Source organism: Nipponia nippon, unplaced genomic scaffold, assembly GCF_047370975.1.
Source record: "Nipponia nippon isolate SJK-2023a ecotype South Korea unplaced genomic scaffold, ASM4737097v1 scaffold_4, whole genome shotgun sequence".
NCBI classification, from domain to species: Eukaryota; Metazoa; Chordata; class Aves; order Pelecaniformes; family Threskiornithidae; genus Nipponia; species Nipponia nippon.
In genome coordinates this window covers 49,021,353-49,047,003 of record NW_028262358.1, presented here as the reverse complement: position 1 = coordinate 49,047,003, position 25,651 = coordinate 49,021,353, and the positions used below count along the sequence as shown (strand labels likewise).

At 42.2% G+C, this 25,651-nt stretch overlaps 2 protein-coding genes across 3 annotated transcripts; both read right to left on the bottom strand.

Annotated features, from left to right (window-relative positions):
- Nucleotides 1-1,486: 1,486 nt before the first annotated feature.
- PRR18 (proline rich 18) lies at nucleotides 1,487-4,922 on the bottom strand. The gene is made up of 2 exons (XM_087774445.1): nucleotides 3,693-4,922; nucleotides 1,487-3,426 (listed from the first exon to the last, which is right to left on the bottom strand). The coding sequence occupies exon 2, from the start codon at nucleotides 3,153-3,155 to the stop codon at nucleotides 1,971-1,973; it is 1,185 nt and encodes a 394-aa protein (XP_087630571.1). The 5' UTR covers nucleotides 3,156-3,426; nucleotides 3,693-4,922; the 3' UTR covers nucleotides 1,487-1,970.
- Nucleotides 4,923-5,055: 133 nt separating this feature from the next.
- On the bottom strand, nucleotides 5,056-25,377 carry SFT2D1 (SFT2 domain containing 1). Of its 2 annotated transcripts, none has more exons than XM_087774447.1 (8): nucleotides 25,221-25,377; nucleotides 18,904-18,990; nucleotides 16,170-16,252; nucleotides 13,249-13,330; nucleotides 10,257-10,292; nucleotides 9,432-9,490; nucleotides 8,002-8,031; nucleotides 5,056-5,761 (listed from the first exon to the last, which is right to left on the bottom strand). In XM_087774447.1, exons 1-8 carry the CDS (start codon nucleotides 25,281-25,283, stop codon nucleotides 5,722-5,724), a joined length of 480 nt encoding a protein of 159 aa, XP_087630573.1. In that variant the 5' UTR covers nucleotides 25,284-25,377; the 3' UTR covers nucleotides 5,056-5,721. The 2 variants fall into 2 exon arrangements, with proteins under 2 accessions (XP_087630573.1, XP_087630572.1); XM_087774446.1 differs by having other exon boundaries at nucleotides 10,257-10,322; nucleotides 13,252-13,330.
- Nucleotides 25,378-25,651: the final 274 nt, after the last annotated feature.

The window sequence follows — 25,651 nt, the reverse complement described above, 5'->3', positions numbered from 1 at the left end:
GAATTTTTTGCTGCGCTTCAGACTCCGAACAAAGCAGCTTTCAGTCTCACAAGTGAGCTTTATGATACTTCAGCCTTTAATGAGTGAATCACTTCTCGTTGCACTTGGAGATACTGATTACAGTCGATATGAAAGCATGGAGCAGTTTTAAGGAACGAGATTTGTGGGAGTCCAGGATGCTCCTTTATAAACTTGCATTCCCAAGAGGCACAAGAGGGAAACCCAGCTAAAGCTCAACTCCTATCATCTGCCTCACTGCTAGAAGGGCGGGGGGGGGGGGGGGGGGGGGGCGACCTCAAAGTGGGTCTGATATCAATCCAGCATAAATTAAATTTAGCAGGAAATTTTCAATTGTTAAGGCAGATCTGCTTGAAGATATTACTGAAAATTGATGAATACAGCAGAACGACATGCAAACTCGGTTAAAATTACATGAAGACGCATGTGTTTCACAGCTAGCACTACAAATGACTCTGCATTTGCTTAACTGAAATAGAATTACTGTCCATACGCTCTCATGCCCCATGCTCTTTTCTCCCTGGGCTTTTGAGCAGAGCTATTTCACATCTGTGTTATACTGGTTCATTATTTTTTCAATGGCAGTATCAATGCATTTAATAAATAAATGTTTTCTCAAAGCATCTCCACTGTCATTCTTGAAGTTTCAGGGAAAAAAAATGGGAAAAAAAAGTGTTTGAACAAACCTGGAGCAAAGGGAAATACTGCACTAAATGTAGCACATCACTACTGTATGCAACCAATCTACAGAAAGGTTTATCTCCCACCATTTAATGGAACGGTCAACACAAGACATCATTTGGTGTGAACAACTGACATCGACGTGAAATGTATAATTCCCAACTTGTGTCACTAAACTGTGTTTTACTCTGCTAAGTAAATTCAACTTAACATGTTCCTACATGTTCAAACATTCGCTTGCAGAATGTTTACCACACCATAGTAAATCTTTAGGTCTCGCTTTTGTTCTGAGGAGTTGGATAACAACAACAGGAGAGCGGCAATAACCGGCCGAGACCACAGCCGTAAGCCTGGTAAGATTCACCTTCTCCTCTGCGCCAGCGATTTCTGCACGCTGGCCCTCTCCCGCCGCCTCCTCGCCTCTCCCCGCAGGCGGAGCTCCGATGGGCACCGGGGCTGGCCCAGCCCGCGGCGGGGGAGCCCGGGGCGGCTGCCGCGGGTCCCGCTGACAAAGGGTGCCGGTGCCGGTGCCGCCGCCGCTGCTGCCGCTGACCGCGGCTGGCAAGGCCGGGTGGGGCTGGATTACGGCCTGGGAAGGGGGGTGAAATCCGGCGGTCCACCCACAGACCCAGCCACTCGTCTCTCGTTTACCGGCGCAGCCCCTGCCCCCGTTGCGGGGTCCCCCCCCCGCCCCGGGAGCGCTGCTCCCCGCCCCCGCCGCCATCCCCGCCCCGCCGGCTCCCGCACCGCGGGGGCTCGCTCGCAGCCGAGCTGCCGGGCCCGCACCGGCGGCCCTCCGCGCCAAACAACTGCTCGATCGGCAGACGCCCTCCCTGCTGCTGTCGCCCGCCGTCCTTCCCCCGAGGGCGCCCGGACCGCACACGGGCTGTGGCGGTCACAGCCGGGCTAGGGACAGCCCAACGCGGAGCCACCGAGGCGCTAAGGCTACTGCAACACCAAAGTCCAGTCATTTATTCAAATAAATAAAAATGAACTTTTATGTACAAATATACAAAACCATTACGCACATCTTACAAAGTAGTCGGAAGTCGTAAAAAACAACGGGGGCGAGGGGGAACGTCGGAGGCCCGCGGCCGGCTCCTCTCCCTCCCCGCGCCCGGGCGCCGGCGGGCGGAGGCCGGCGCCGCTCCTTTGTCCCTCGTCCCAGCGGCGGCGCCGCCCCGGGGACCGGCTCCGGGCCCGCCGCCGGCCCCCCCCCGCAGCGGAGGGCACCACAAAGGCCACGGCCGCCCCCCGGGCCGCCGGCGGGCTCAGAGGGTGCCCAGGTGCGGCAGCGTCTCCAGCCGGTCGGGGCGGTCGCGGCCGGCCGCGCTCTCCACGCCGCGCAGCCACTCGGTGCACTTCCGCACCAGCCCCTCGTCCACCGCGGCCGCCGCCTCCTCCTCCTCCTCGTACTCCTCGTCGTCGTAGCGGTGCCTGTCGTTCAGCAGCGAGATCTTCAGCAGGGCGCGCAAGTCGCCGCCGCGCCGCGCCGGGGCCGGGGCCGCTCTGCCGGCCGGGGAGGGGGCGGGCTGCCCCCGCTGCCGCTCCAGGCTGCGGCGCTGCAGCAGCCGGACGGCCTCCGGGGGCAGGCGCAGCGAGAGGCGCAGCGCCGTCTCCCCCGCCGCCCCGCCGGGGCTCTCGCAGGAGCGGCTGCCCGCCCCCGCCGCCCCCGGGCGGCCCCGCGGCTGCGGCGCGGCGGGCTGGGGCCGCGCCCCCCGCTCGGCCGGCGGCCTCCGCGGCGGCTGCCGCTGCAGGGAGGAGCAGGGCCAGGAGCTGGAGAGGGGGCCCGCCCGCTCCGGGGGCGCCCCCCGCGCCGCCTTCTCCTCCGCGGGCCGCGGCGCTGCCTTCTTGGGGGCCGCCGCCGGCTTCTTGGGCTGCGCCCGGGCGGCGACGGGGGAAGCGGCGGCGGGGGCCGGCAGGATGGGCGGCAGGGACGCGGTGCGGCCGGGAGCTCCCTCCGGCTCCTCGCCGCGGGCCCAGGCAGCCGCGCTGCGCGCCCCGGGCAGAGCGGCGCACCTCCCCGCCGGCGGGCAGGGTCCCGCGGCGCGGCGCGGCTGCAGCCCCATGGCGAGCGCCGGGCGAGGAGCCCCGGCCGGCGGCGGCGGCGGCGGCGGCAGCGCGGGGCGTGGGCTCCGCCTGCGCCGACAGCCGCTGCTCTTCCCCCTCCACAGCCCGCCCCTCGCCCGCCCCGGGAACACCCTTTCCCGGCGCGGGGCGGGCGTGCGGGCCGGGGCGGGGGGCCGCCGCCGCTGGTCGCCCTTCCCGGAGACGCCGCCCCTCCTCGCCCGGCCCACGGCAGAGCCGAGGGAAAGCTGCGGCGGGGATGCTGCCCCGGGGGCAGGCGGGCTCCGCGTCCCTCCCGAAGTCCTCAAGCGCCCGAGTGTGAAAGGGCAGGCTTTTGGGTCACCCTCGGCCACCTCCAGAACATCAGTGACGATTTGAGCTCCTTGCATTACCGTGACCAAGGGACAAGAGTGCTGTCAGCCAGACCGAGAGCAGACTCGCACCGACCCGCAATTCCAAAACGCACAAGCCACGTTGAGGACAAGAGCAGCCTGGCTTGGTAAGGAAGAGCCTGCTCCAGGGGTCCTTCGTACTAGCCTCCATTCCTTCTGTGACTGAGGCATCAACGCTTCTGGTTTGTTTGGGTGGTGTGGTTTTTGTTTCTTGTTTGTTTGGGTTTTTTTAGGAGGAAGGCAGTAATTTCCTACCTTTTAAAGTACCCTAAACAATAACAGAGGTAAGCATATGTTTCCTATAAACCCAAGATTACTACCACTCAAAAATTTTGTCTAAAAAGTCATGGCATATAATTTCTACAGACTTTACTTCAAAGTACTATTTTTATGTGGTACCAGAATTTTATCAAAAAATGGGTAGGATGTATGCAATCCACAGGGGCAGAGATCTCCAGATCTATAGTTTCGCACTGTCATAAAAGGGTATTATACGATGAGGATGCATCAACTGTGAACTTTAGGAATACTCACGCACAGCAAACAAGGACAGGATACGAAGGAGCAAAAGATACCAATGAAAGAACACAGCGTGCGCGCTCCGTATGCGGATGAAGTGAATCCTTAAACGTTCGGGAGAGAAAACCACATAAGCAAGCACATGATGTAGCAGACCTGAGTGCATATAAAGGCACACCAGTGCATGGAACTTTTGGACGTCAGTTCTTGAACCCGTTCTGGTCTGGTGATATAATACTAAGTGTTAACTGATGAGTGTTAACTTTGTTATTTACCACAGCACATAAATAAAGAAAATCTGAATGACTAATACCATTCTAATTAAAGATTACAGCGAAGGCAATCGTGTACCAGAGCTGGGGGTTGATGGGCAAAACCAGCTCTGGAGCAAACAACTGCCTGGTCCTGACTGGCGGGATGGGACCTCCCCCGTGCCGGTTATGTCAGCAGCAGCAGCCGGGCAGGGGCAGCAACAGCCATCTCCAGGCTGACATCCATCCCTACCTGCGCACATACTGGTTCATCTTCAACGCAAACCGAAAACTAAAAGGAACTAAAAATTCACTCAAGGGTCCACCAGCACCCAAGGGCTGTGATGGGCAGAGGCTGGCACGACACCACGCATACTGACGAGCCCAAGAGCCTGCTGCAGGGTCAGGACCACCTGGTCCCCTACCGCCAGCAGGAAGGATGCCTCGCTGGCAATTTATTGTTGCTAATCCGTTAAAAGGTGTGGCTTGGTTGGCAGCTTAGCTGCGAAATCATGCAGTCATCCTTCACGCAGCTTCCCCAAAAGATGTCGCTATTTTGTGCAACGTACACTGAGATTTAGCAGGAACGTACTGCAATTCATCTCTTTAGCCCGCACCCTGAATACTGAAAGACAGGTTTTTTCCCCTTCCTGACACTGCAGCTCACATCTTTTTAAATCCATTCCTTCTTCTATTTGTGCATTAGCAGAAAAAAAAAAAATCCAAAACAACTGGGGTTTAGACTGCAGGTAATCAAGCACATCCAACCTGTGCTAAAAAGAACCTCCTGTAATACAGTATCAGCCAAACATTAAGGATTTAACTTTGCTCCTGAATAACTGAGAAGCGCTTAGTGGCAAAAAACTAGAAATGAGAACATCTTATTGAAGCTAGGCAAAGTATTAGAGTATTTCACTCCAGTCCATTATCAGTTTAAGTGAGAATGAACAGTTTGTCTAAATGCTAACACAAAGAAGCTTTAAAGTCACTCCTGCAAATCTAATAACCAAATTCGGATATAATCATATACATATCCCACTTTTTAATCTATTTTTGTATTTATTCAAGTGTTATGTTGAAGTTTTCAGCCCTCTACAGCAGAGTCCTAAATAAAAAAATAGTTTAGGCACCTTTAAAACTAATTTATTTCACAAATCTCATTTATACATTAGTCATAAGTTCTTTTAGTAAAAAGTATTTAAGTATGAAAGTAAAAAAGTCATTTAAAATATAGCTTTTTAATAAAATCCAACAGGCTTTAAACAGACCTTTCACATATTCTCATTAAGCTTCTTCCATAAGGCACATGTATAGACATTTCGAAGGAGCATATAACTTACCAAATCTTTACAGTGTTTATAAAACTCTGTCTTTGGAAAAGCACACAATGAATAATATACAAACATAAATGGCACATTGCAAATTTTAGACATAACTGGAAATGAAATCTTTATGCATACTACCCAGATCTTAGTGGCCTGCCTCCACTGGGGAATAAACTGTGTGACTGGATGCAAGGTAGTTTTAAGACTACTCTGCCCAAGGTATTTAAATGTACTTTTTTGTTAAAAAAAAAAAAAAGCCTAAAAGTTCCAGGGTAAACACAAACAGTTCACCCAATTTATTTTTAAAACTGTTTCTAGTAAAAATTATTCAATCCCCCAAATGCAAAAGGCAAGGAAAATACTAAATTGTTACTGGGTATTTCAAGAGTGGAAAAGTATGGTTTTCCGAGCAAAATTCACAGAGGAATAAAAGTTAGCTTAAAGCATACAGTGGTTCCTGGTTTTAATTTACCCTAGACAGGACGAGAAGCATTTAATCACAGCATCCCTTTAAAAAGAAAAAAAAAAAAAGATCAGTTAAGATATTTGCTGTTTCTTTACATCCATACCAACCATTACATATTAAACTTAAAAATATTACAGAAACTAAAGACAAAAATCAACAGTTTATCAAATGCAGGATCTCAACAGCCATCGTTACATTGATTACATCTACAGCACCAGCTACTACAGCAAAGGCTCGAGCCCATTCTGAAGCTCAGCTCTGCCTGTATGGTCTGTCTTCCACGCTGTTTACACTCAAGCACATGCTAAAATGCAGACACAGTGTTAGAAATTTTTCTGCAGCACGCTCGGTGGCTTCGCAAAGGTCACAGCCTTGTTTCACAAAGGCTGGCCAGCAAGGGCAGGGCTGAGGAGCGTGCCAAAGCCAGACAACCAGCAAAGCGCGGGTGCTTTGAGTCCAAGCCACACTGGAGTTGGACCATCACGTTGCAGGGAAAAAAAGCACAGGCTGAAGCGTTTACAGTGCACGTCCTAAGAGTGCAGGATGAAGAGCTGGCTCAGCCTTGGGGTTTGAAAGATCTGAAGGGGTCTATTTCTTTAACCCATAATAAACAAACTGTTTTCTGACTCTTCTACTTAGATCAGTCTCCTTTCTTTTTCATTTTCTCAAAAATGTAACAACTTGTTAAGGAGTGGAATTTGTATGCTGTAGTTAGTTTGAAAAATGAAGAAAAATACCAACTGTATGTATGTATTTTGTTGTTGTTTTGGGGTTTGTTTTTTTTGTTTAGGTTGTTTTTTTTTTTGCCATGCCAGCAGGAGAGTCATCATTAATTGAAAAAGAAAAAACACAACCATCAACAAGTAAACTGTTGTTAAGAGTAAACCATTAACAGAGCTAAATCAAGTAATGACAATTTTGTTGAAATCAAGATAAATGCATACTTTAAACAAGTTACATAATACTGTTCACTGTCACTTAACACAGTTTAGATCACTATTTCTGTAAGAAAGGCAGCCTATACAATGAATTTATGATATCATTCCACATAAGCAAATAACTCAATAATGCCTAAAGAAAACACTGTACTACTAAAAGCAGCCTGTGTAAAATTCAGTTCTTTGACTCATAAAATCTAACAGACAAATAAAACCAAAGGAATTAAGTGATGCATATAACCTAATGTTTTTCTGACCAGAACTTAAAGCACTGTTGGTAGGGAACCAAAGACCAGTGACCAGTAGCTCAACTTGTCGTCTGTGCAGAGCAGAACATTTAAAAAAAAAGCAAAAGGAAATAAAAAAAATGGCCCTATGAGACTGCCACATGGCCACAGGAACTATGGGAATTCAGAATACTACTTTTGACTGGGTTAGCTTGAGATGTCAGAAATAGTAAGATGGCAATTTAAAGCCTGAGTTCAGTTAAAGTATTTAATCCATTGTAATTATCAACTACTATCTAAAAAAAAAAAAAAAATATATATATATATGGCTTAAATCCTCCCTAGGTCAAATCTGAAGCTTTAAAAAAAAATCCATAGTACAGTTTTTGGCAAAGCTACAGAAACACTACAGGAAGATAGCAGATGAAAGGCATAGACGATACTTTGTATTCTTTTTTTCCCCACTTTCACTACAGAAAACCTCACTAAGTAATACATAGACATGGAAGCATTTTTTAAAAAAACACACTGCTGAAAGACAAAACTGCATTTTATGTGAAACATTACAGAAAAAATAGATTCTTCAGTTTGTTTACTTGCATGTGGTTTCACTATGCATTTGGGTAGCTTTTGTTCCCTTTTTGTACACACAAGGGTGAAATGAAAGAGAAGCTTGCCAAAATGAACATTAACATGCAGCACTGCCTCTCCTAAAAATGATGGAGGAATTCAGAAGCAGACTTAGCAGCTGAAATTATGCTTATTTGTTTGCTTTTAACCAAGACCTCAGGTCTATGTTATCCTTAACATAAGTACTGGAAAGGTCACTATTGCATCAATGCATTTTTAAATCACGGGAGAATTTAAACCGAAATTCAATTTATTTTCAGTGATGAAAACTAGAATGAAATTTAACAAAGAGAATTACTCTGCACTTTACTTGTATTTAAAGCTTATATTAAGCATTACTTTGGGTTCAGCTATGTCTTTTTCTAAAAATTAAAAGGAAAGGGAGGAGGTTATGTTTTTTCACATACTGAATTTAAGGACTTTTTCCCCCTCCCCAGCATAAAGATAGCTGACTTTTGTTAAGATGGAAGTAATCATGCAGACTCACCTTGCAAAAGGAATATATGACAGACTATACCTGAAAAAAAAGAGGAAAAAGGTATATTTGACAGTGTTCATGTCTCTCCTAGAACTCAATTATTTCACTTCAGTCCAGCATTAATAAAAACAACCTGTTGTAACAAAACTTTAAACAAGATCATCTACTCAATGTAATGCTTACCTGAGAAAAGACGACATTCATGGACAAGAACTAAACATACTGCCAAAGATTTCCTGATGTACTTTTTTTTTTTAATATACTTTAACTTCTACAGCACATAAACTTAAAAAAGCAGATTTCAAAAGGAACGGAGATTTCTGGGAAAACTGTATTCTTCAAGATGACAGAGGCAACTTTTTCCAGTTTAAAAGACAACATATGTTACTATGCAAATATACATATACATCTAATCATATTATTTTTGTAACTCTAAATACAGATATATGCTGTAGTATGAATAATATTCCACAACTGTGACACTCAAACAGCTGATAATTCTATTATCCTCTGAAACTTGCTTCTCGCAAGCCTCCAGGCTATGTTTTGTTCTCATGGCCAGCCTGATCAAGCTCTAAGACACTCAACAAATGTGAAGCTGTCTGCTGTAAACATGTAGAACATAGTTAGCAATGTTCCCTCAATCTAGTATCAAGCATTTACCTCAGCCCTGCATGATGCCCAACAGTCCCTATCCTGAACAAATGGTTATTTGTCCTCAGATCCAAGTTCAGTATAGACACTGTGCATTCAGGGCAAGTTCAAACAAGAACTGTGGTCACCCTGGATCACCCAAGAGTTAGTACCAAATAATTCACTTGGGACAAGCAGACTGAGTATGTTCAGTTGTATCACCATGGAGAAATCAGTAACTTCCAAAACTTCCGCCAGGCTTGCAAGCAGTCACCTAACTGTGCTCACACATTCCCCAGCCCAGCCCTTAAGCACATCTGGATGGTCATCATAGTACCCGCCGCACTACATTCACTCTTTCACATCCGCCTACTCTTTACCCAGTGCCGCTGAATACTGTCGGGGCAGGACACACCCTGTGAAAGTGTTTAGTTTCTTCTACTTCAAAAATGAAAGCTTAGTTAAACTCAAAAAAAAAAAAAAGGGAGATAATCAAAAGAAGGGCCTATGAATATAGTTAGTTTCACAACAGAGAAAAGGCATGAAGGTTTTTTTTGCATATATATATATTCCTTTCATAATGCCTCAAATAAGTTCACACATTGCAGAATATACTTAAAATTATCATTTTTGCAAGACGACTGCATATAGATTTTGCTGAAGTTACACAGCCTAGCTTAGAAAAACAGATTGAGGCTAGCATTTGGGCACACTTACGTTATGCGAAGCATATATATATATAGGTTTATAATCATGCGGGTGTAGGGGCATGGAGAACAAATTAAAATGAATTTTAAGAATCTTACCAGGTCATTGCCAAGAACTGCAATATGCAGAATAACATCGCCAAACCTTTTTTGTTCCACTAAGTAAAAATAAAGCAAATATCTCAAGTTAGTTCATTTTGCACGGGTCTATACTGCAAACTATTGTAACAGCCTATTCAGCCAAAAATTTAGTTAACTGATGATGCCTGAATTTCCTTGTCTTAACTTAATTTGCTACTCCTTTCCACTCTAACAATTTTCCATTCATTTTATCCATCAATCCATCGCATCATGCTATGAAAACCTTCTCTAGCTTTGAAAACACTTGATGGCATCAATGCTAACACCTTCACTTTCATTCATGATACTGTACTTCTGCAAATATTCAAGTTCACTTCAGCTACATATTTCCTTCTACGGAACATAACTACAGCCAATTTTTCCATCAAGATGCCTGAAGGTACTTGTTCTGTGTCTCTGCCTTAATCAGTTTAATATTCTGTACCTGTGGTTTCTAAAGACCACTACGTATTCTCTGATATTCTCTGACATAAGTACACATCACTAAGATGAAAGTATATTTTAACTTGCTTTTCTTAGTACTTATTCCAGAGGTCTGCAGACTGAACCTGATACTCTAGATTTTGTAGTCTCATCTGCATCACATGCAGGCAGAAGGGTGCATTTGCTTTGTAGCCAGCAGGCCCATCACTCCACCTAAACTGAACTGCAGTTGAAAACACAAATACCACACACACAAGCTCATCTTTCCTCTATAACTGAACTGTTTGTTAAAGCTGTAATACAATTAATAAGCTAACCAAGCTAGATTGCTCTTTAGAGGAACAAAGTATTCTCACTTACCCAGAATACAGCACACAGAGTCAATACTAGGAAAAGCTGGGGGGGTGGAGATGAAAGGAGAGACAAAAAAAAAAAAAAAAAGAGTGAATACTCAAATACACAACAAAGCAAATACAGTAACTGTTGTCATGTTTTCAATGGTGTCGTGGTTTAACCCCAGCCAGCAACTAAGCACCACACAGCTGCTCACTTGCTCCCCCCCGGTGGGATGGGGGAGAGAATCGGAAGGGTAAAAGTGAGAAAACTCCTGGGCAAAAGCCGCGCGCACAAGCAAAGCAAAGCAAGGAATTCATTCCCTACTTCCCATGGGCAGGCAGGTGTTCAGCCACCCTCAGGAAAGCAGGGCTCCATCACGCGTAACGGTTACTTGGGAATACAAACGCCATCACTCCAAATGTCCCCCCCTTCCTTCTTCTTCCCCCAGCTTATATACTGAGCATGATGTCATATGGTATGGAATAGCCCTTTGGCCAGTCTGGGTCAGCTGTCCTAGCCATGCTCCCTCCCAGCTTCTTATGCACCTGGCAGAGCACAAGAAGCTGAAAAGTCCTTGACCAGTGTAAACTCTGCTCAGCAAGAACCAAAACATCAGTGTGTTATCAACATTATTCTCATCCTAAATCCAAAGCACAGCACTTCACCATACCAGCTACTAAGAAGAAAATTAACTCTATCCCAGCTGAAACCAGGACAAATGGGTAATCACCATTTTCAGAACTGACTCATGAAACAAGCAGAGCCAAAAGCTGTCACACAGCAACTATATGCTGAACTCCATGTAAAGCGGTGTTTGCAAAGCACAGTATGATGTGCTCCATGGTCAGAAGGGCTGGGACAAGTCTCAGAAGAAAGAGGAAACAGGAACTGACTTCAGGAATCAGGAGGAGTATAACCAGGTCTGTGTAGCCTTAGGCGTTAGGTTTATTAAGAGGTGGGCTTAGATGATAAAGCTTGCTTGAAAGCAACCACATAGTCTGGGAACTGCTATTCTATTATTTCAGTACATAGTATCATTTTGGATCTAGTATTCATAACATCAACATCTGACAAGAAAGGTATGTGCATCGCTGTGAACAACCCATTATTAAAAACATGCATTCACAATTACGGTATTTGGCAAATATAGGCTCTGCTTCTTCTGCCAGGGTTTTTTCATCTTCTGACAGTAATGAAGAGCCCACTAGGGAGCAGCTGCTTCATACACAGTGAAAAAGCTCACATAAAGCTTTATTCAAGCTACTTATACGCCTTTGATGGAACATTACAATGATATGGCTTACTATGCCAAATTAATCACACCATTTGTGCAAGCATCACTTTTTCCACTAAATCTCACCTAGCTCCCTCCATTTGTCATTACACATAGTAGAAAACAGAACGAAACTCTAAATTTTCACTGAAAAAAAAATCGTTGGCGTTTCATTGAAAGAAATAAAAATAACAGACTCTCTTGAAATTTTCCAAACATATTTGTGACTCCTGAGTTGCCTACAATTCTAGCTTTGTGTTAGGATGGGGAAGAAAACAGTAAAATCCATCAAAAGTTTTCTAAACTTTAGAATTTTACTAGTTCTTCTCTGTATTACTGAAATTTTCCATCCTAAGTGTCTTAGCGCTCATCTAATGTTCCTGTTCCCTGTTAGGTGAAAACTTTCATTCTGCCTTTTCCTAACCTTGTTGGTAGCTTCTCTTCACAGGTAGGTAGGTAGGTCTGTCTATGATGTTTTTTCTACTCTGTTCTCTTTTCATTTCCCTGATGTGTTTTGTTTCTACAGCCTTCAAAGCAAGTTATTTTCTTTGTCACCACATCTGAGTGCAGTGGATGATAGGATAACAGAGCAAATAATTTTTGTGCTGGCTGCTTTAGTGCCTGGCTTAGGTCCTCAACTTGACCAGAAAAAGCCTGCAGCTGTAAAGTGTTGGAGAATTCATGCTCAGCAAACAGAGACTCTAGAGAATTGGAGACATTCTTGGACATTTTTACTGCAGACCTATGAAACATAACTTCCCTAGGACTTGTAACTTGGTATGGTTTGGAAGAGATGGCAAAAAGTCACCTCTAACAAAGCTCAGAGTCCAAGCAAGGATCAAGTCACTTCTCCAAAAGATGTGGGCAAACGTGAGCTTCTCAAATGAGATAACTTTTTTTTTTTCATGCGAGTGTGTGAGAGAAAGAATACACAACCCATATGACAGCCATCCAGAAAGAATTCATGAAGGGTTTCTTACCCACATCAGCTGTAACCAACTGGGAAAGAAAGCTATGAGAGGGAGAAAAGGACAGCCAACTACATTTCAAAAATAAAAGTTGAAACAAATCAGGAGGAACAAGGAAAATAAGTACAAAACAGAGAAGCAGCGAGGGCAGAAACTTGTTTTTAACTACCTAATATAGAGTTTTGGGATAGGAATTTTGAGACTGGGGACAGGGCTGTTTTTACCATCCTCCCAGAAGAAGAAATGACAGTAATGGAAGTAAAGGAGCCAAGGTCCTCACAATGGAGGAGTGTGAAGCCGAACATGTGGCTTCCCAGGGGAGAGAAATTAATTTTCTCCATCGCTTTGAAAGCGCTGAACCACTAAGCTATATAAACAGAACTGCAGCCAACAATCAACTGCCAAGCTAAACTTGGTGACCACTGACTTTTCACAGTAGCTGAAAAGTCTCTCTCTAGCCTGGTTCTCAAAAAAATTGTTTTAGAAAACAAATTAAAAATAATCAACTTAATATTAGCATTTAGTAATAAATATTAAGTAAAGAACATTTTACTCCAAATGATTAATTAAAAAAAAATCATAAGCAACAAAACCACAAGCTCATAGAAAGAAGTTAGATAATCTTTGTGATATACAGAGCTAATCAGCGTGACTATTATTACTCAGTACAAAGAAGGGTTGGATTGAGAAATAACCTCTTTAATAAAGCCTCAGATTTAGCTTTCAGGCTAAAGGAAAACTTTTTAGCAAAAGGAAGTAAAGACAGTATATTTACCAACATCACAACTGTAGCTACTAATCTTTTTGGCTCAAACATTGCTTTCAGTTGCTTCATTGGCCCCATCAGGAAACACGTACTAATAGGAAGGAAAAAACAAAACAAATGGTAAATCACTTCCAAATAAATCTTTGCAAAAGACAATAGGTAATTAAACAGTTTTCCAACAGTTAGATGAGTACAAAGGCTTTAAAAAAGGCATTTCAGTGTTTAGCAACAGAAACCTGCTAGAATGAAAGGTAAAATACTCCATGAATTTAGTTCTGGAAACAGCTTATGTATTGAGTCACCCTTGGTCATGAAATTCTTTCCAAAACATTACCACTTATAGCAGAGGGTTGTCAAGTTGAAGCCTAGTGAATTTCATGTTCAGGCTGTTCTTAAGAACTGACTTGCCAAAAGAATGCAAAGAATACCAAGACCAAACTTCTGTAGAAAATTTCTGTTTAGCAATAAACTTTTTACCCAGGCAGCTCGCAAGTAACTACAATCAGTATTACAGGGAAGCTCTAACCCTTTGCCAAAACTCAGCAAGCAAAAAAAGGGGAAACTTCAGTAGTTTGTATTAAATCCTGCTGCTTTCTTCTACTCTGTAGTTAACTTGAAGGGAGAATGAAAACCATCAGCAATGCTAAGCTGTACCTGTTCCTGCAAAGAAATGCAATGTGAACCAAGAATTCACAACCACAGGAGTAATTATCTGGCTTCAAATATTCTGAGGAGCCTCTTCCTTCCCTGTCATTGAAGCCATTCTACTTTGTAGAAAACATTTAGTGAGAGAGTGAGAATGCCTGTAACCATGTGGTGGTCTGAGTACTTTACTACAGAGTAGGAAATCTAGTTTAACTCCTTTTCTACTTAATATTTATTTACATGAAATGAAACAATCAGTAGCAGGGAAGAGTTTGGTAGAGCTCCCTCGTGAAATCAGTCATAAGCCTGGTGAAACATGCATCTTCTAAGACAAAAGAAATATGGGAATCCATGTCCCAAGAAGTAAACTGAACCTATGACCTCCCACAGCCAGATGTTCTCCTACCAGCAACTTTGTGTACATATCCCCTTCTCTTCACTTTGTTTTTCTGAAGTTGCATAGACAGACCTCAAAAGTCCATATTAAATGGAAAAAAATGTTTTCTCGATTCAAAAGAAAAAATATTTTAAATTAACTGGAATCCAAACTAACTTTTTCTCAGTATTTTTTTAATCTTGGCTGCTGGGCCATAAAAATTAAGACCAAAAAAAGAGACCTGAAGAACTAGAACAAAAATTAGTTAGCTAGTGGAAGGATAGGGATGATGAAAACATGGTAGTAAAAATGAGGGAGGTTCAGGCCACATAAAATAGGCAGAAAAAATATAGAAAGCAAAAATGCATCGATGCCAGCCCAATTAGCATTGAAGGACAGATATCACAAGAGCTTCTCCAGAGATGTGAGAGAATCCATAGGGAGCAGAAAGGCTGGAAAAATCTAGAGGTCCTCCACTTACTCAGAATGTTTCTTATACATAGCACTTTCTGTAGAAGACACACTCATCATCACAGAGAAGAATTAAGTAAGTATCATTGTTTTCATGTTTGTGGCTAGAAAATCATAGTAAAAAACAGGCTAGACAGGACTATTTAGTAAGAGTGGTAACTGCATTTGTTTTAAATACAGACTTGCAAACAAGCCTGAAAAAGTTTAAATTTCCTTATCAGTTTGGGACTTCATTGTCATTTCCTACTGTTCTTAAAACACAGTTGTCTGTTGTTTATATGTAAAAGGACTACTGAAGGGGAAGGGGGCCATTTTAAATTCTAATTTTAGTTGGAGTCCAGACTAAAGTTTTTCAGCATTCTCCTAAGAGAAATACTGTCTGTAAAAGCTTTCCTCTTAGTTCACTGACAATTAGACTTGATTAGTTTCTAAAGTGCTAATTTAACCTGAAGCAGTGAAAACACACACAAAATACTAGGTAAGAAAAAAATAACCAAAAAACCGAACAACAAAGAGTAAAGAATAAGGTAAGGAAGAGAAAGGAAAATACTCCATTTTCCCTACCTCCAGTATTAACTTTTTGTCTTGTTTTAGTATGAGGTGGAACAGTTATACAAATGAGACTCAATTCCAGTATAAACATTTTTGTCCCCTAACAGATTTGTTGAGGAAAAGCAGCACACCATCACATTTCTCAAATGTTAATGTCACATTGCTGAGTTTTAACAGATTAACAATGCTTTGACTCAAGAGTTTAGTGACTTGACTGAAGTCAGAGTCCATGAAAGTTAAGACCAGACCTACTGACATTAAGTTGTTTCTTACATGTCTTTCAAACAGTAAAAGAAGAGTTTTAGATCCTAGGAGGTCCCTTCTGCAAATCTTCTGCAAATAAGACAAACTGCTATGGGGAACACTGCAAAGAACCAATTACAGAGTTTAAAAATACACTGTGAATGATTTTTAGATTCTGCCTGGCCCTAGAGTCAAAATGAGGATTTCCTGAACCTCTCCTTTTTCAAACGAACAGAAAGATCTCTCTGTTAAAAGCAAAAAGCTCTTTCCAGTAACAAAGCATCCCCACAGTGGGCAGACTACCAGTTTGCCCCTGAAACTGAGGTAGCTCTGTACCCGGCAGAAGGACTTAAAAATTTGTTATTCATAGTTCAGATACCAGTTGTGATGTGTCCACAAAACAATCACAGAAGACATCACAACGGGGCAATAACAAGTGAATAACAAGTGAATAACTGATATTCACTAATTATGACAATCTTAAAACTGTAAGACAAACAAGATTTTATGTTATTAGCATTTCAATATGAAAACAATGTTGTTTATATGCAACATAAACAGACACCATTTTAAAGTAAAAGCAAATGGAAATGTATATGGAAAAGAAGGTACTTTTCTAATAACAATAATTAAGAAATTGTACCTGGCTAATGCAGCAATATTTCCCAGGGTGTAAAACACTGCAAAAAGTTTGATTCCCTTTGGGAGCCATAGCAATGCTGTTCCCTATAAAAGATAGATTATTTGTACGTTTGTAATTAGTTAATTAAATTTATTTAGATTTTATACTCCGTATTTTCAGACTATGAATCAGAGTGTCATTCTAACATATACCAGCAGAGTACACTGTTCTCAGATTTGTAGTAGTCAGTATTCAGCATACTTCTATTGCCACCTACTGGCAAAATAATGTATTGGTTTACTATATTTCACAATATTTTTACAACTAGGCAATACTTATTTATAACATTTATTTGTACTGTTTATATTCTGTTTATGACACTTTCAGTTTTGTTACCATGCCGCAGTATACATCATACATCTCTGCACACAGAGGGAAAAATGTCATAAAGCTACACTAATATCCACCATCATCTTTCTTCTTCAATCAACCACCTGGACTTGCAGTCTAGATACGCGCTGAGGCTGAACAGAAATATTTTAGAACTCTTACTTCCAGACACCTCTTATTTCCACTAAACACAAAAAAAAATTCAAAGCCTTCTGCTGATCACAGTACCTAGGATGATCAGGGAGAAATATAGCCTAAACAAGAAGGAAAATACAGGGTTTTTTGAGTCCTGCAAAACAAAACAAAAAAAGGCAACTATATTCTACCCAACTGCAATTTCAGTGGGAATCTGTGGTGTCAGTTTGCACAGACCACAGTACAAACAATCATGGAAAGCTGCAAGAGTGTAATTGTATTTTACAAGGAAAGCCTAGGGACACTTTGCAAAGACTAAAGAAAAAACACCACCTGCAATTTTGACCAGCCAAGAACATAATAAATATACCAGGTTGTGGACAAATGAGATCTAAAGATTAGGTACATGCCTGTAAGGGACAACCTGAGCATTTCTTTGAGGGCCTCCCTAATGCTGCAGCAAAAAGTCCATAATCTGAAGCAGAAGAAGGTGGAGTTGCCAGCTCTCAACTTCACGTGGCAAAGCTTAGCTAGAGAGCTGCCTCCAAGCTCTCCAGGATATGAGGTCCACAAACACACTAGCTGAGTTTTGACTCTTCTCTCTCAAGCTCAAGATAACTCAAGGAAACTAAGAAACCAAGATCCTAAAGCCTTTTATTTATTGTTTCATAGTTTCACACTATGTGATATAGAAGAGGCACAAAGATTAAACACTAAAAAAAAAGCAGCAAAAAGTGATGTTAACCTGTCCAGAAATAGGTGTTAAAGTACAAACATGGCATATACTAAAATTTGTGATTATATTGGTTAAATTCTACTTGCGGGAAAAAAAAAAAATGGAGAGGGGGAGGCAGTCAACCAAATCATGCTTACGCAACCCTAAAAAAGGAATATTCCAACCCAATCTTGAGCTCCCTCCCTAGAACTTGCCCGTGCTCTAACACAAGCATCTGGCCAGAGGTTGTGTCACTGTACTTGGCATAGATATCAATATGAATGATACCACTCTCCAGTTCCCTTAGTGAACTGATTACCACTTTAAGACCTCTCATAGGTAAGACCAGCAATTGTTCTAGTTTAGCTCTGTGTCTCAGGCAGTCTAACAAACCTCAAGTTTTGATAAAGAACCAGAAGCTTCCACCTGGAGGAGAATCCAGCAAGTGGCTGTCTCGAAGTGAGTGCCCCAATCAATCAATAGGTTGCTCCTCCACAGCTGCTTCTTTCTGTCATTACATAAGTCTCCTTGGTTAGAAAACTCTTCATGGCAAATGAAAGAGCAGCAGCAGTCATTTAAATAATGGCAAAACCAGAAACTAATGCACACAGGACTAGTTTCTCCATCCTACTACCAGAATGCATTATGAGTCAAGGCAATCTGCCTGACAGTCTCCACAAAAACTGCAAGTGTCATCCACACACATTAGCCAAAGGCTGCTGACTCCCTTACATCAAAAGTAACATTCTACTTCATAAGGAAAAAAAAAAAAAAAAAGAAAAAAGAAAAACAAAACCAGCAGTCTGGATACTTCCCCAATGTTATTTCACCTGCTTCTGTGACTTTTCATGCAGATGAAGAACTGGTTTGTACTGTTAGTTACTCATGTCAGATTTTGATAGACCCAATCAATTAACATATCTCAACTTTTAACTGCAGGCTTGAGTCTCCTGCCAACACCTCAAGTTCAAGAATGAACAAATGGTTTGCTGACTGCAAGATCAACAGGAGGGCAGCAGGTTTTTGAAGTGTCAACATGCTACCACAGTCATCATCTATGGATTTGTGAGTATGACGGGTTACACTTGTGGTTTCTTCAGCCTTTAAAAAGCCTTTCAAGCTTCCCCCTCCTTTTCCCCTTTAATTGGAGAGAATAAAAATAAGATGGGTACACACTGAACAATAGCAAAAGCTCTTTCCTAGTACACTACTCACAATCTAAATTAAAAATATAGCATATTTTGTCAGTGTTCAAACCTTTTAGTAAGAAATTTTATTACTCTACAATAAAAATGCTCTCTGCCGTGAATGGAAGAAAGATAGTCAAAATCATAATATACAGAACAGCCCCTAACATGCTAATTATACATTTAATGTCCAGTTAAATTTATGGATACAAAATTAAGGATGTAGGATAAAGCAAACACAGAATCACATATAAAGTACGAATATGAACAAGGTTCTACTGTAGAAGATTAATAAAGTAGGGGTGGGGGGAAAGGGAACTTTACTTACAAGAATAGAACACACAATGCCAGCAACAAAACATATGGCAAACCATCTGACTCGAGTACCAACGCTGAGTGTTGAGGCATCGAGGACCTTAACGGGAGGAGAGGGGGAAGGAGAAAAAAAAAAGAGTGTATTACAAACCCAGTTTTGAACAATCAAAAGGACATTTTTCTCTTTACTACTGAAGTCCTTAATTTCAAACAAAATTTTTTAGCCAGAAACAATTATTTTACCTTGCTTAACAGTTGCTTGCATATTAATTATTTCAGTTTAAGAAATTATATTAGCAATCTGGAAACATATTTCCAAAACAAACAAACAAAAGAGACAAAACCTGTGAAGGTATATCCTGGCACTCAAGCAATACTGCTCCACTTTCAAACAGACTTTCTTTTCACTGTACAATGACAATTGAAAATTATCACAATTGTACCAAAGCAGAAGAATGAATGCACCTTCTAGATAGGTTTATCTGCAAATTGCTATTTGTGCAGCACTGTATGTTCCTGTAGACATTACTACCTTTTCCTGCTACTAGACAGAACCCATTGTACATATTAGTACAAGTATCCACCACAAGCATTATGATTCCACTTCAATTACTGTTCCTTACAGGGTGAAGGTGTAGGCAGATTAACGCAGCTTGTGTCAACAGACAGATAACTTGCTGAAAGGTGTAATTTTATCTCCTGATTCTCCAGTGTGACTCCAGAACCTGTAAGACCCTTTAATGAGCTGAGCTAGCTGCCACAACTCACAAAGTGGGAAAAGAACTAGTGTTCCTTCTATTCTGATGACTTAGTTCTATGCTAGACTAATGAGTCAAACCAGCTCAGCAAGATGTCAGAAAAGCAGTGGGGCTGATATAAGGAAAGAGGCAGCGCCACATAGCTGGCAGAAGAACAGCCCCTTTCAGCAGAAGTGACTGGTAGATATGCTCCGTTGATTTTCTCCACCCATGCTGTAAGCTTACTCCAGGTCACTAAAATTAAATATACTTTCTATTTTAAACGGGTCTATCAAGTGAAGTGTTGCTTCAGCTTCTGTAAGATGACTACGAAAAGCTAACTTTCCTATTTGTTCAGATCACTCAAGCAAACTTGCCCTTTTGTTATCTAGTCTACAGATATTTTCAATCAAGTGTAATTAACCAAATATACAAGTTAGGGCTTCCCCAACCAATGAGTTTGATGTTTCTCCTACTCTTTTGAGAAATTTCTCTCTCAGGTAGTGGTAAGTGAATGAATGAAATTTGGTTACTGCTTAGAATGATTTCATATCTGTACAAATGAAGAATCCATACCTAGTTTAATGAAAAAGGGCCACATACAAGCACACATTTATATGCTGTGATGAATCAGCATCTGAATGTATGTCAACAAGGAATAGCTTGGACTACTTTCTACTTATAAAAAAATTACTAACCTTATTTAATAAAATTAAATACTTTGAATATTTACTTAAGAAGGAGGATCAGAATACTAAAAGTAATCTTTTACGCTTGCATACTGTGTGAGCACACACAGAGCTGGGATACAATATTGTTCTGAATTTTCTTCCCCCTTCTCCGTGTTCAGCAGTTAAGACAGAACTTCCCAAAGGTCAGAAGATGCAGCTTACCTTGTTAGGTCCAACTCTTTATCCTTATGTACGCATTAAAGAAATAGACAAAAACGGCAACTGAAAGATGGTTTAGTATTTGAAATGATATTTGATAGTCATATTCGTGAATGCCTATACATGTAAGAAGTACAGGAAGAGCTGGTAGGACATAAGTGAAAATACCCATTTGAATCATGCTTTTAGTTACACCTATTCATGCAACTAATCACGCGTACACAAAAAAAAAAGAGTAAAAATCCTTTCCATCCCTGCTCAGAAATGAAGTGTGGATGGGCCAACACTATCAGTACACCCAATGCACGCATTTCAGATTGCCTAGAAAACAGGAAAAGGATGAAGGTAAATCATTTCTTCAGGTGTATCAGGCACATTGCTGCCACTTACTGCTCTTCTACTTCTAGTCTTAATATCTGAAAGTGTTCCTGAAACAACTACCAGGAAATTTCATTTATCATATAAATTTGAAAATACCTTTATCTTCATTTAAATTCCTAACAGTTATTAGGTGGAAAAAATACCAACACCATAAAAAAGTAAACCACACAAAGGCTTGGAACAGAAAATGCCACAAGACTTAAAATACGATTTCAAAATTAGTTTAATACATTTTATGGATTTAATTCTTAAAAACTTAGATTGACAATACATGCACATGAACTGCAGGAAGATAAGCTGTGGCATGAGGGCTGCCAGAGCACCACAACACAGCATTCTCTGTAATAATAAAGCTAATTAAATTCATTGGCATTAAAATGAAGGCTGATCCTCCAACCATTCTTGATGCCATCACCATTTATGTTATCGAGCTGCACCTAGTTAATGCAGTGTTTGAAATCCTGAAACTGGAGATCTGGTAATGCATTTTCTTAGTCCCTGACACCGAATACTTTTTAGGTTTCATGGAAGCAATGGAACTGGTTACCTTTCCGAGATGCCTGTTTCACCCCTGTAGTGAAGCACCTTGCTGCAGGAGTAACAGGTACATAGTTCAACTACTTAAACAACAAACTTCAGCTTGTGCTAAAATGCCATGCTACAATCTGTAAAAGTCAAGGACCTGACACAGTGCCTGACTATTCTGCTGTTAAGTGCTGCAGGAGCAGTAATTTCTGTAAGAGGGGCTGTGAAACACCTTGAAGTAACAGCTTAGTTTCTTACACCTATGAACCTATGAGACTGTGAACCAGGACCCTAAGAAAAAGTTAGTAAGCCTGAACTGCCTCTGCAACAAAAGCAGGAAACAACAGAAGGGTGATTAGGACTTTCTTTATTGTCTGACATAAGCTGTACAGCTAATCCTAGATTTCAGATAAAAAGAGTTGGCATTACACTCTACGATATTTGCATTAGCAGAAGCTTTTACTTAGAAGACTGAAAAAATTGCCATGCAAAGTCCACAGCTGGGGAAAGATTCATATGGAGAACTGCACAGTGGTGGCAGCAAGGGAGTCCCTGTAAAACATACCCTTCTTGCTATACTGCTTATCAGCTTGTTTCTAAGTGATAAAAAGAAAAAAGAAACAAATCAACAAATAGAAACCCTTAGTTTTCTATAGCTAAGCTTTAATGTCAAACTCCTGGGCAAGAAGCAAAGACTTTTATTCACAGGATATTCCAAGAAAATATTACATCAAAAAAATGATGAAGACATCCAGAAATCAAGAGGAAACCCTCTGTGGAAACTGGAATCCGGAAGGCAGACTTCCTGAAACATAAGGAACAATCTTGCAATAGTCTAATACACAAGCTGCAAGCAACAGATAACAGCGTCTTTGCTGAATAGCTTGCTATGGACACCCAGTAAATCATATGAACGATAACCTGCAAGGATACCTTTGTTCAAAAACATTTCTTATGGTTTTGAACATCTACCTAGGCTCCCCCCATACGTTAATTATCTTATAAAAGTTTTCCATATGGGCAAGCAAAAAAATAGAAGCACTTTCCTTTATAGGTTTTAAGAAAGATTCTGGAAGCTAACAATTATATCTTTTCTTGATAGTAAATTCAAGAATATACGAGTAATGGAGAAAACTCAATTTCAAAGAAACATTGAGTACATTTGCAGAATTGAGTTCCTAAGCAATATTTAAAAAAATATTTAGAGAGAGATATTTTCATCTTTCCTCAATAGGTTTCCTTGTATGTATTTCTATCAACACTTTAGAGTAAAATATAAGAAATTTAAATATCTGGTCTATTTCTCCTTGCTAAAAATCTTGTTGAATGGTTTAAGCAGTTGTCAATTGACAACTATCATGAAACGACAGCCAGGAAACAAGCCAATGTGTCAAACGGACTGATTTTATTAGTTTTGCTGTTGATAAAACTAAACAGCATAATGCTGCCCTGTCAACATCATTACACTGCTATATTTACAATTCATTATTGATTTTTTTGTAATAAATTCCTTTAATTCCCTTTTAATATTTAGAGTAATTGCTCTAACTGCAGCATAAAGTGACAGCTGGTCATCTGAAGAATTTAGAAAGTACAGAAAGACTTCATTGAATCATCACACAACTGTCTCACTATATACTTTTCTTCTACTTTACTTAACAGGAATGACACTGACTTCATGGTAATGATTCTGCAAAAATCAAGAAGGAACAGAATACAGAGGCATCTGTGAACATAAACCATATGATGACTATTGCACAACTACCAGCTATTCTAAAGAGAAGGCCATTGTTTTTAATCAAATACATAACTCAGTTCCAGAAAGGTCATTTAAAACAGTTGAAGATTTTACACACAAAACGCATAACCTTATATTTTCTTTCACAACCTTACCGCTGAAAAAGTGTCCTTCTCTGTATGGGTGCACATACTTTTTTTCTCCATTACACACACTTTAAAAATAGTCAAAGCATTCAGCTGTAAAGCTATAGCTTTAGTGAATGTCACATATGAATTCCCTCACTAAAAAGAGGCTTGATTGCCAGTGTTCTAGAAATACATTGCTACTTTGAGAGAAACCTACAACAGAGACATTGCCTAACCTAAACACTTGAGTTTATCTTCAGCAGGTATTTATTTACTTTAAAGAAGATCTTTCTGGTTTATCTTCTCAGCATGAAGCTCCTTCGCACTATGCCAAAGGCATATTTATACACTTTCTTCTATCATGTACTAGACAGGCGTTAAATATGGGGAGATTTTTCCTGTTTAAAGCCTTCTCCGGCTCTAACATCTTTACATGCAATAGTAAAATCATATATATCTTAGTTACTGACATTTAACAAAAGGCACATTCTTAGCTCAGTTCTCTCCTTCTCAGGATATACACCTCAAATATAAAATTATTAAATCTTAGGCATTTATCTGTTGATTGCTGCCTTAAAACAAACATCACAGCATCAAATAAAGGAGAACTCTGTGTTACTATCATGTGTCTCATGTGAAATGTGCCTGGGGATGGCAAATTAATTCATTCTCTTGGAATTGAACTAAGATTAACAGCAACATAAGCATTTCTTTGATAATATTGCAGTAAGATCACAACATGAAGCATACCTGCCAAATGCTGGCAGCCAGCTCTGCAGTGAAAGGGCACAGATGCTACACTACTTCCAGAATCAATCAGCTGTGGATACAATTTAGCTGCTTTACTGTGGCAATGAGGTCAAGTTCATAAAGCTTGAAGACCAGCAGCAACTCAGCGCAAAGACAAGTGAAGCATGTCAGCAGCAAGCTGCTGGAACTAAAATTGTGCCATAGACACCAACTGTACTGATCAGGCTGTGCTGGTTCACCAAGGTTTATTAGCTGTAGCTCAGATCCAGGCTGCTCTATGTTCCAGCTTCCTTCACCATGCCCCAGCATCCCATAGCACATAGTATCAAGATATTCCATGATGTGGGGCACTTTAACCTGCAGTCACGCCAATTAAATGGGAGCTGATAGTATAAATGGTTTTTTATAAGTATGCTCAGCTTGGCTTCAGCCTAGAAGTGAAGTCTCAGAAATGTATGGTGTTCAAACCCAGTAAAAAAAACAACTGACGATGAGGAACTCAGTGAGGAGGAAATAGAAAAATTAAATTGTACTTGAGGAGTATGCAGCGAAAAAAGGAACGTCAGCACAATATATACAAAACTATCTCTAGATAGAGAGTCTTTCATAGCTTTTGCAAATTCAGGGGCATAAGGAAATGGAGAAGCAATTTAGAAAAAAAACCCATTGTTTTAACCGATCATCAAGTACCAAGGCCACGCAGGAGGACGAGTACCCACAAGACAAGGAGACCCTCCCGAAGCAGGACGTGTGAAACAAACCCAAAAGACCCCAAACCACCAACACAGCAAAGCATTTCTCTGCACAACGAAAATTCGCCAAAACTCTGACTCCCGGGCAGGGCCTGGTGCCCACAAATCTCACCCTCCGGCGCACGCAGCAAACTTTCGTCTCTCCGTTGCCTCCCCGTCTCTCCCGCTTACCGACACGGGCGGGCACGCAGGCGGACACGGCGGGGCTGCCTGTGCCTGCGCAGGCCGGGGAGGGAGCAGTGCGGGAACGCGGCGCCGCCTCAGGCCGCCGACACCAGTGCGGGCCTGGGCGGGGAGGCCTCAGCGACCCCGCCTGCACGGCGGGGCAGGGGGCGCCGGCCCGCGAGCCGCAGCTCGGCGGCCGTTAGCGGCGGCCACCAGGTCGCCGGTGCGGGGAGGGAAGAAGAACGGGTCCCCGCCGGGCGGTACCTGCGCCGTCAGTCCCTGCTCCTCGTCGTCCTGCCCGGTCAGCACCCGCCGCAGCTTCTCCATGCCGCCGCTCGGCCGCGCCGGGCCGGATCCGCAACGCTCTCCCCTGCGGGCCGCGGGCCCAACCGGAAGTGACGCACCCCCCGGCTTCGCCCCTGGCGGGCGCGGCCTCGCACCACTCTCAGTTTCCCGGGGAGGGGACGGGGCGGGGCAGAGCGGCGGTTGGGCGCGAGGCGGCGGTTGGGCGGGGCGGCGGCGGTTGGGCGGGCCCTGACAGGGGGCGGTGGCGGCGGCGGCCCCTCGGGGAGCGGTTCCCGGCCGATTCCCCGGGCAGCGCCCGTGAGGCGTCGCCGCTGGCCGCGCTGGAGGCGGTGGGAAGGAAGACGGCGTTTTTCAGTGGGCCCCGGCTTCATCGCTCACTGCGGAATCGG

Bases quoted from the DNA above. Each gene is read 5' to 3' on its own strand.
- PRR18 (XM_087774445.1), bottom strand. From the start codon at position 3,155: ATGCAAGGAGCTCAAATCGTCACTGATGTTCTGGAGGTGGCCGAGGGT.
- SFT2D1 (XM_087774446.1), bottom strand. From the start codon at position 25,283: ATGGAGAAGCTGCGGCGGGTGCTGACCGGGCAGGACGACGAGGAGCAG. The intron at 13,331-16,169 runs GTACAATTTCTT...CCTTCCTATTAG, and splicing joins AATATTGCTGCATTAGCCAG to TACGTGTTTCCTGATGGGGC. The intron at 5,762-8,001 runs GTGAGTCTGCAT...TTCTTTTTAAAG, and splicing joins TCATATATTCCTTTTGCAAG to GGATGCTGTGATTAAATGCT.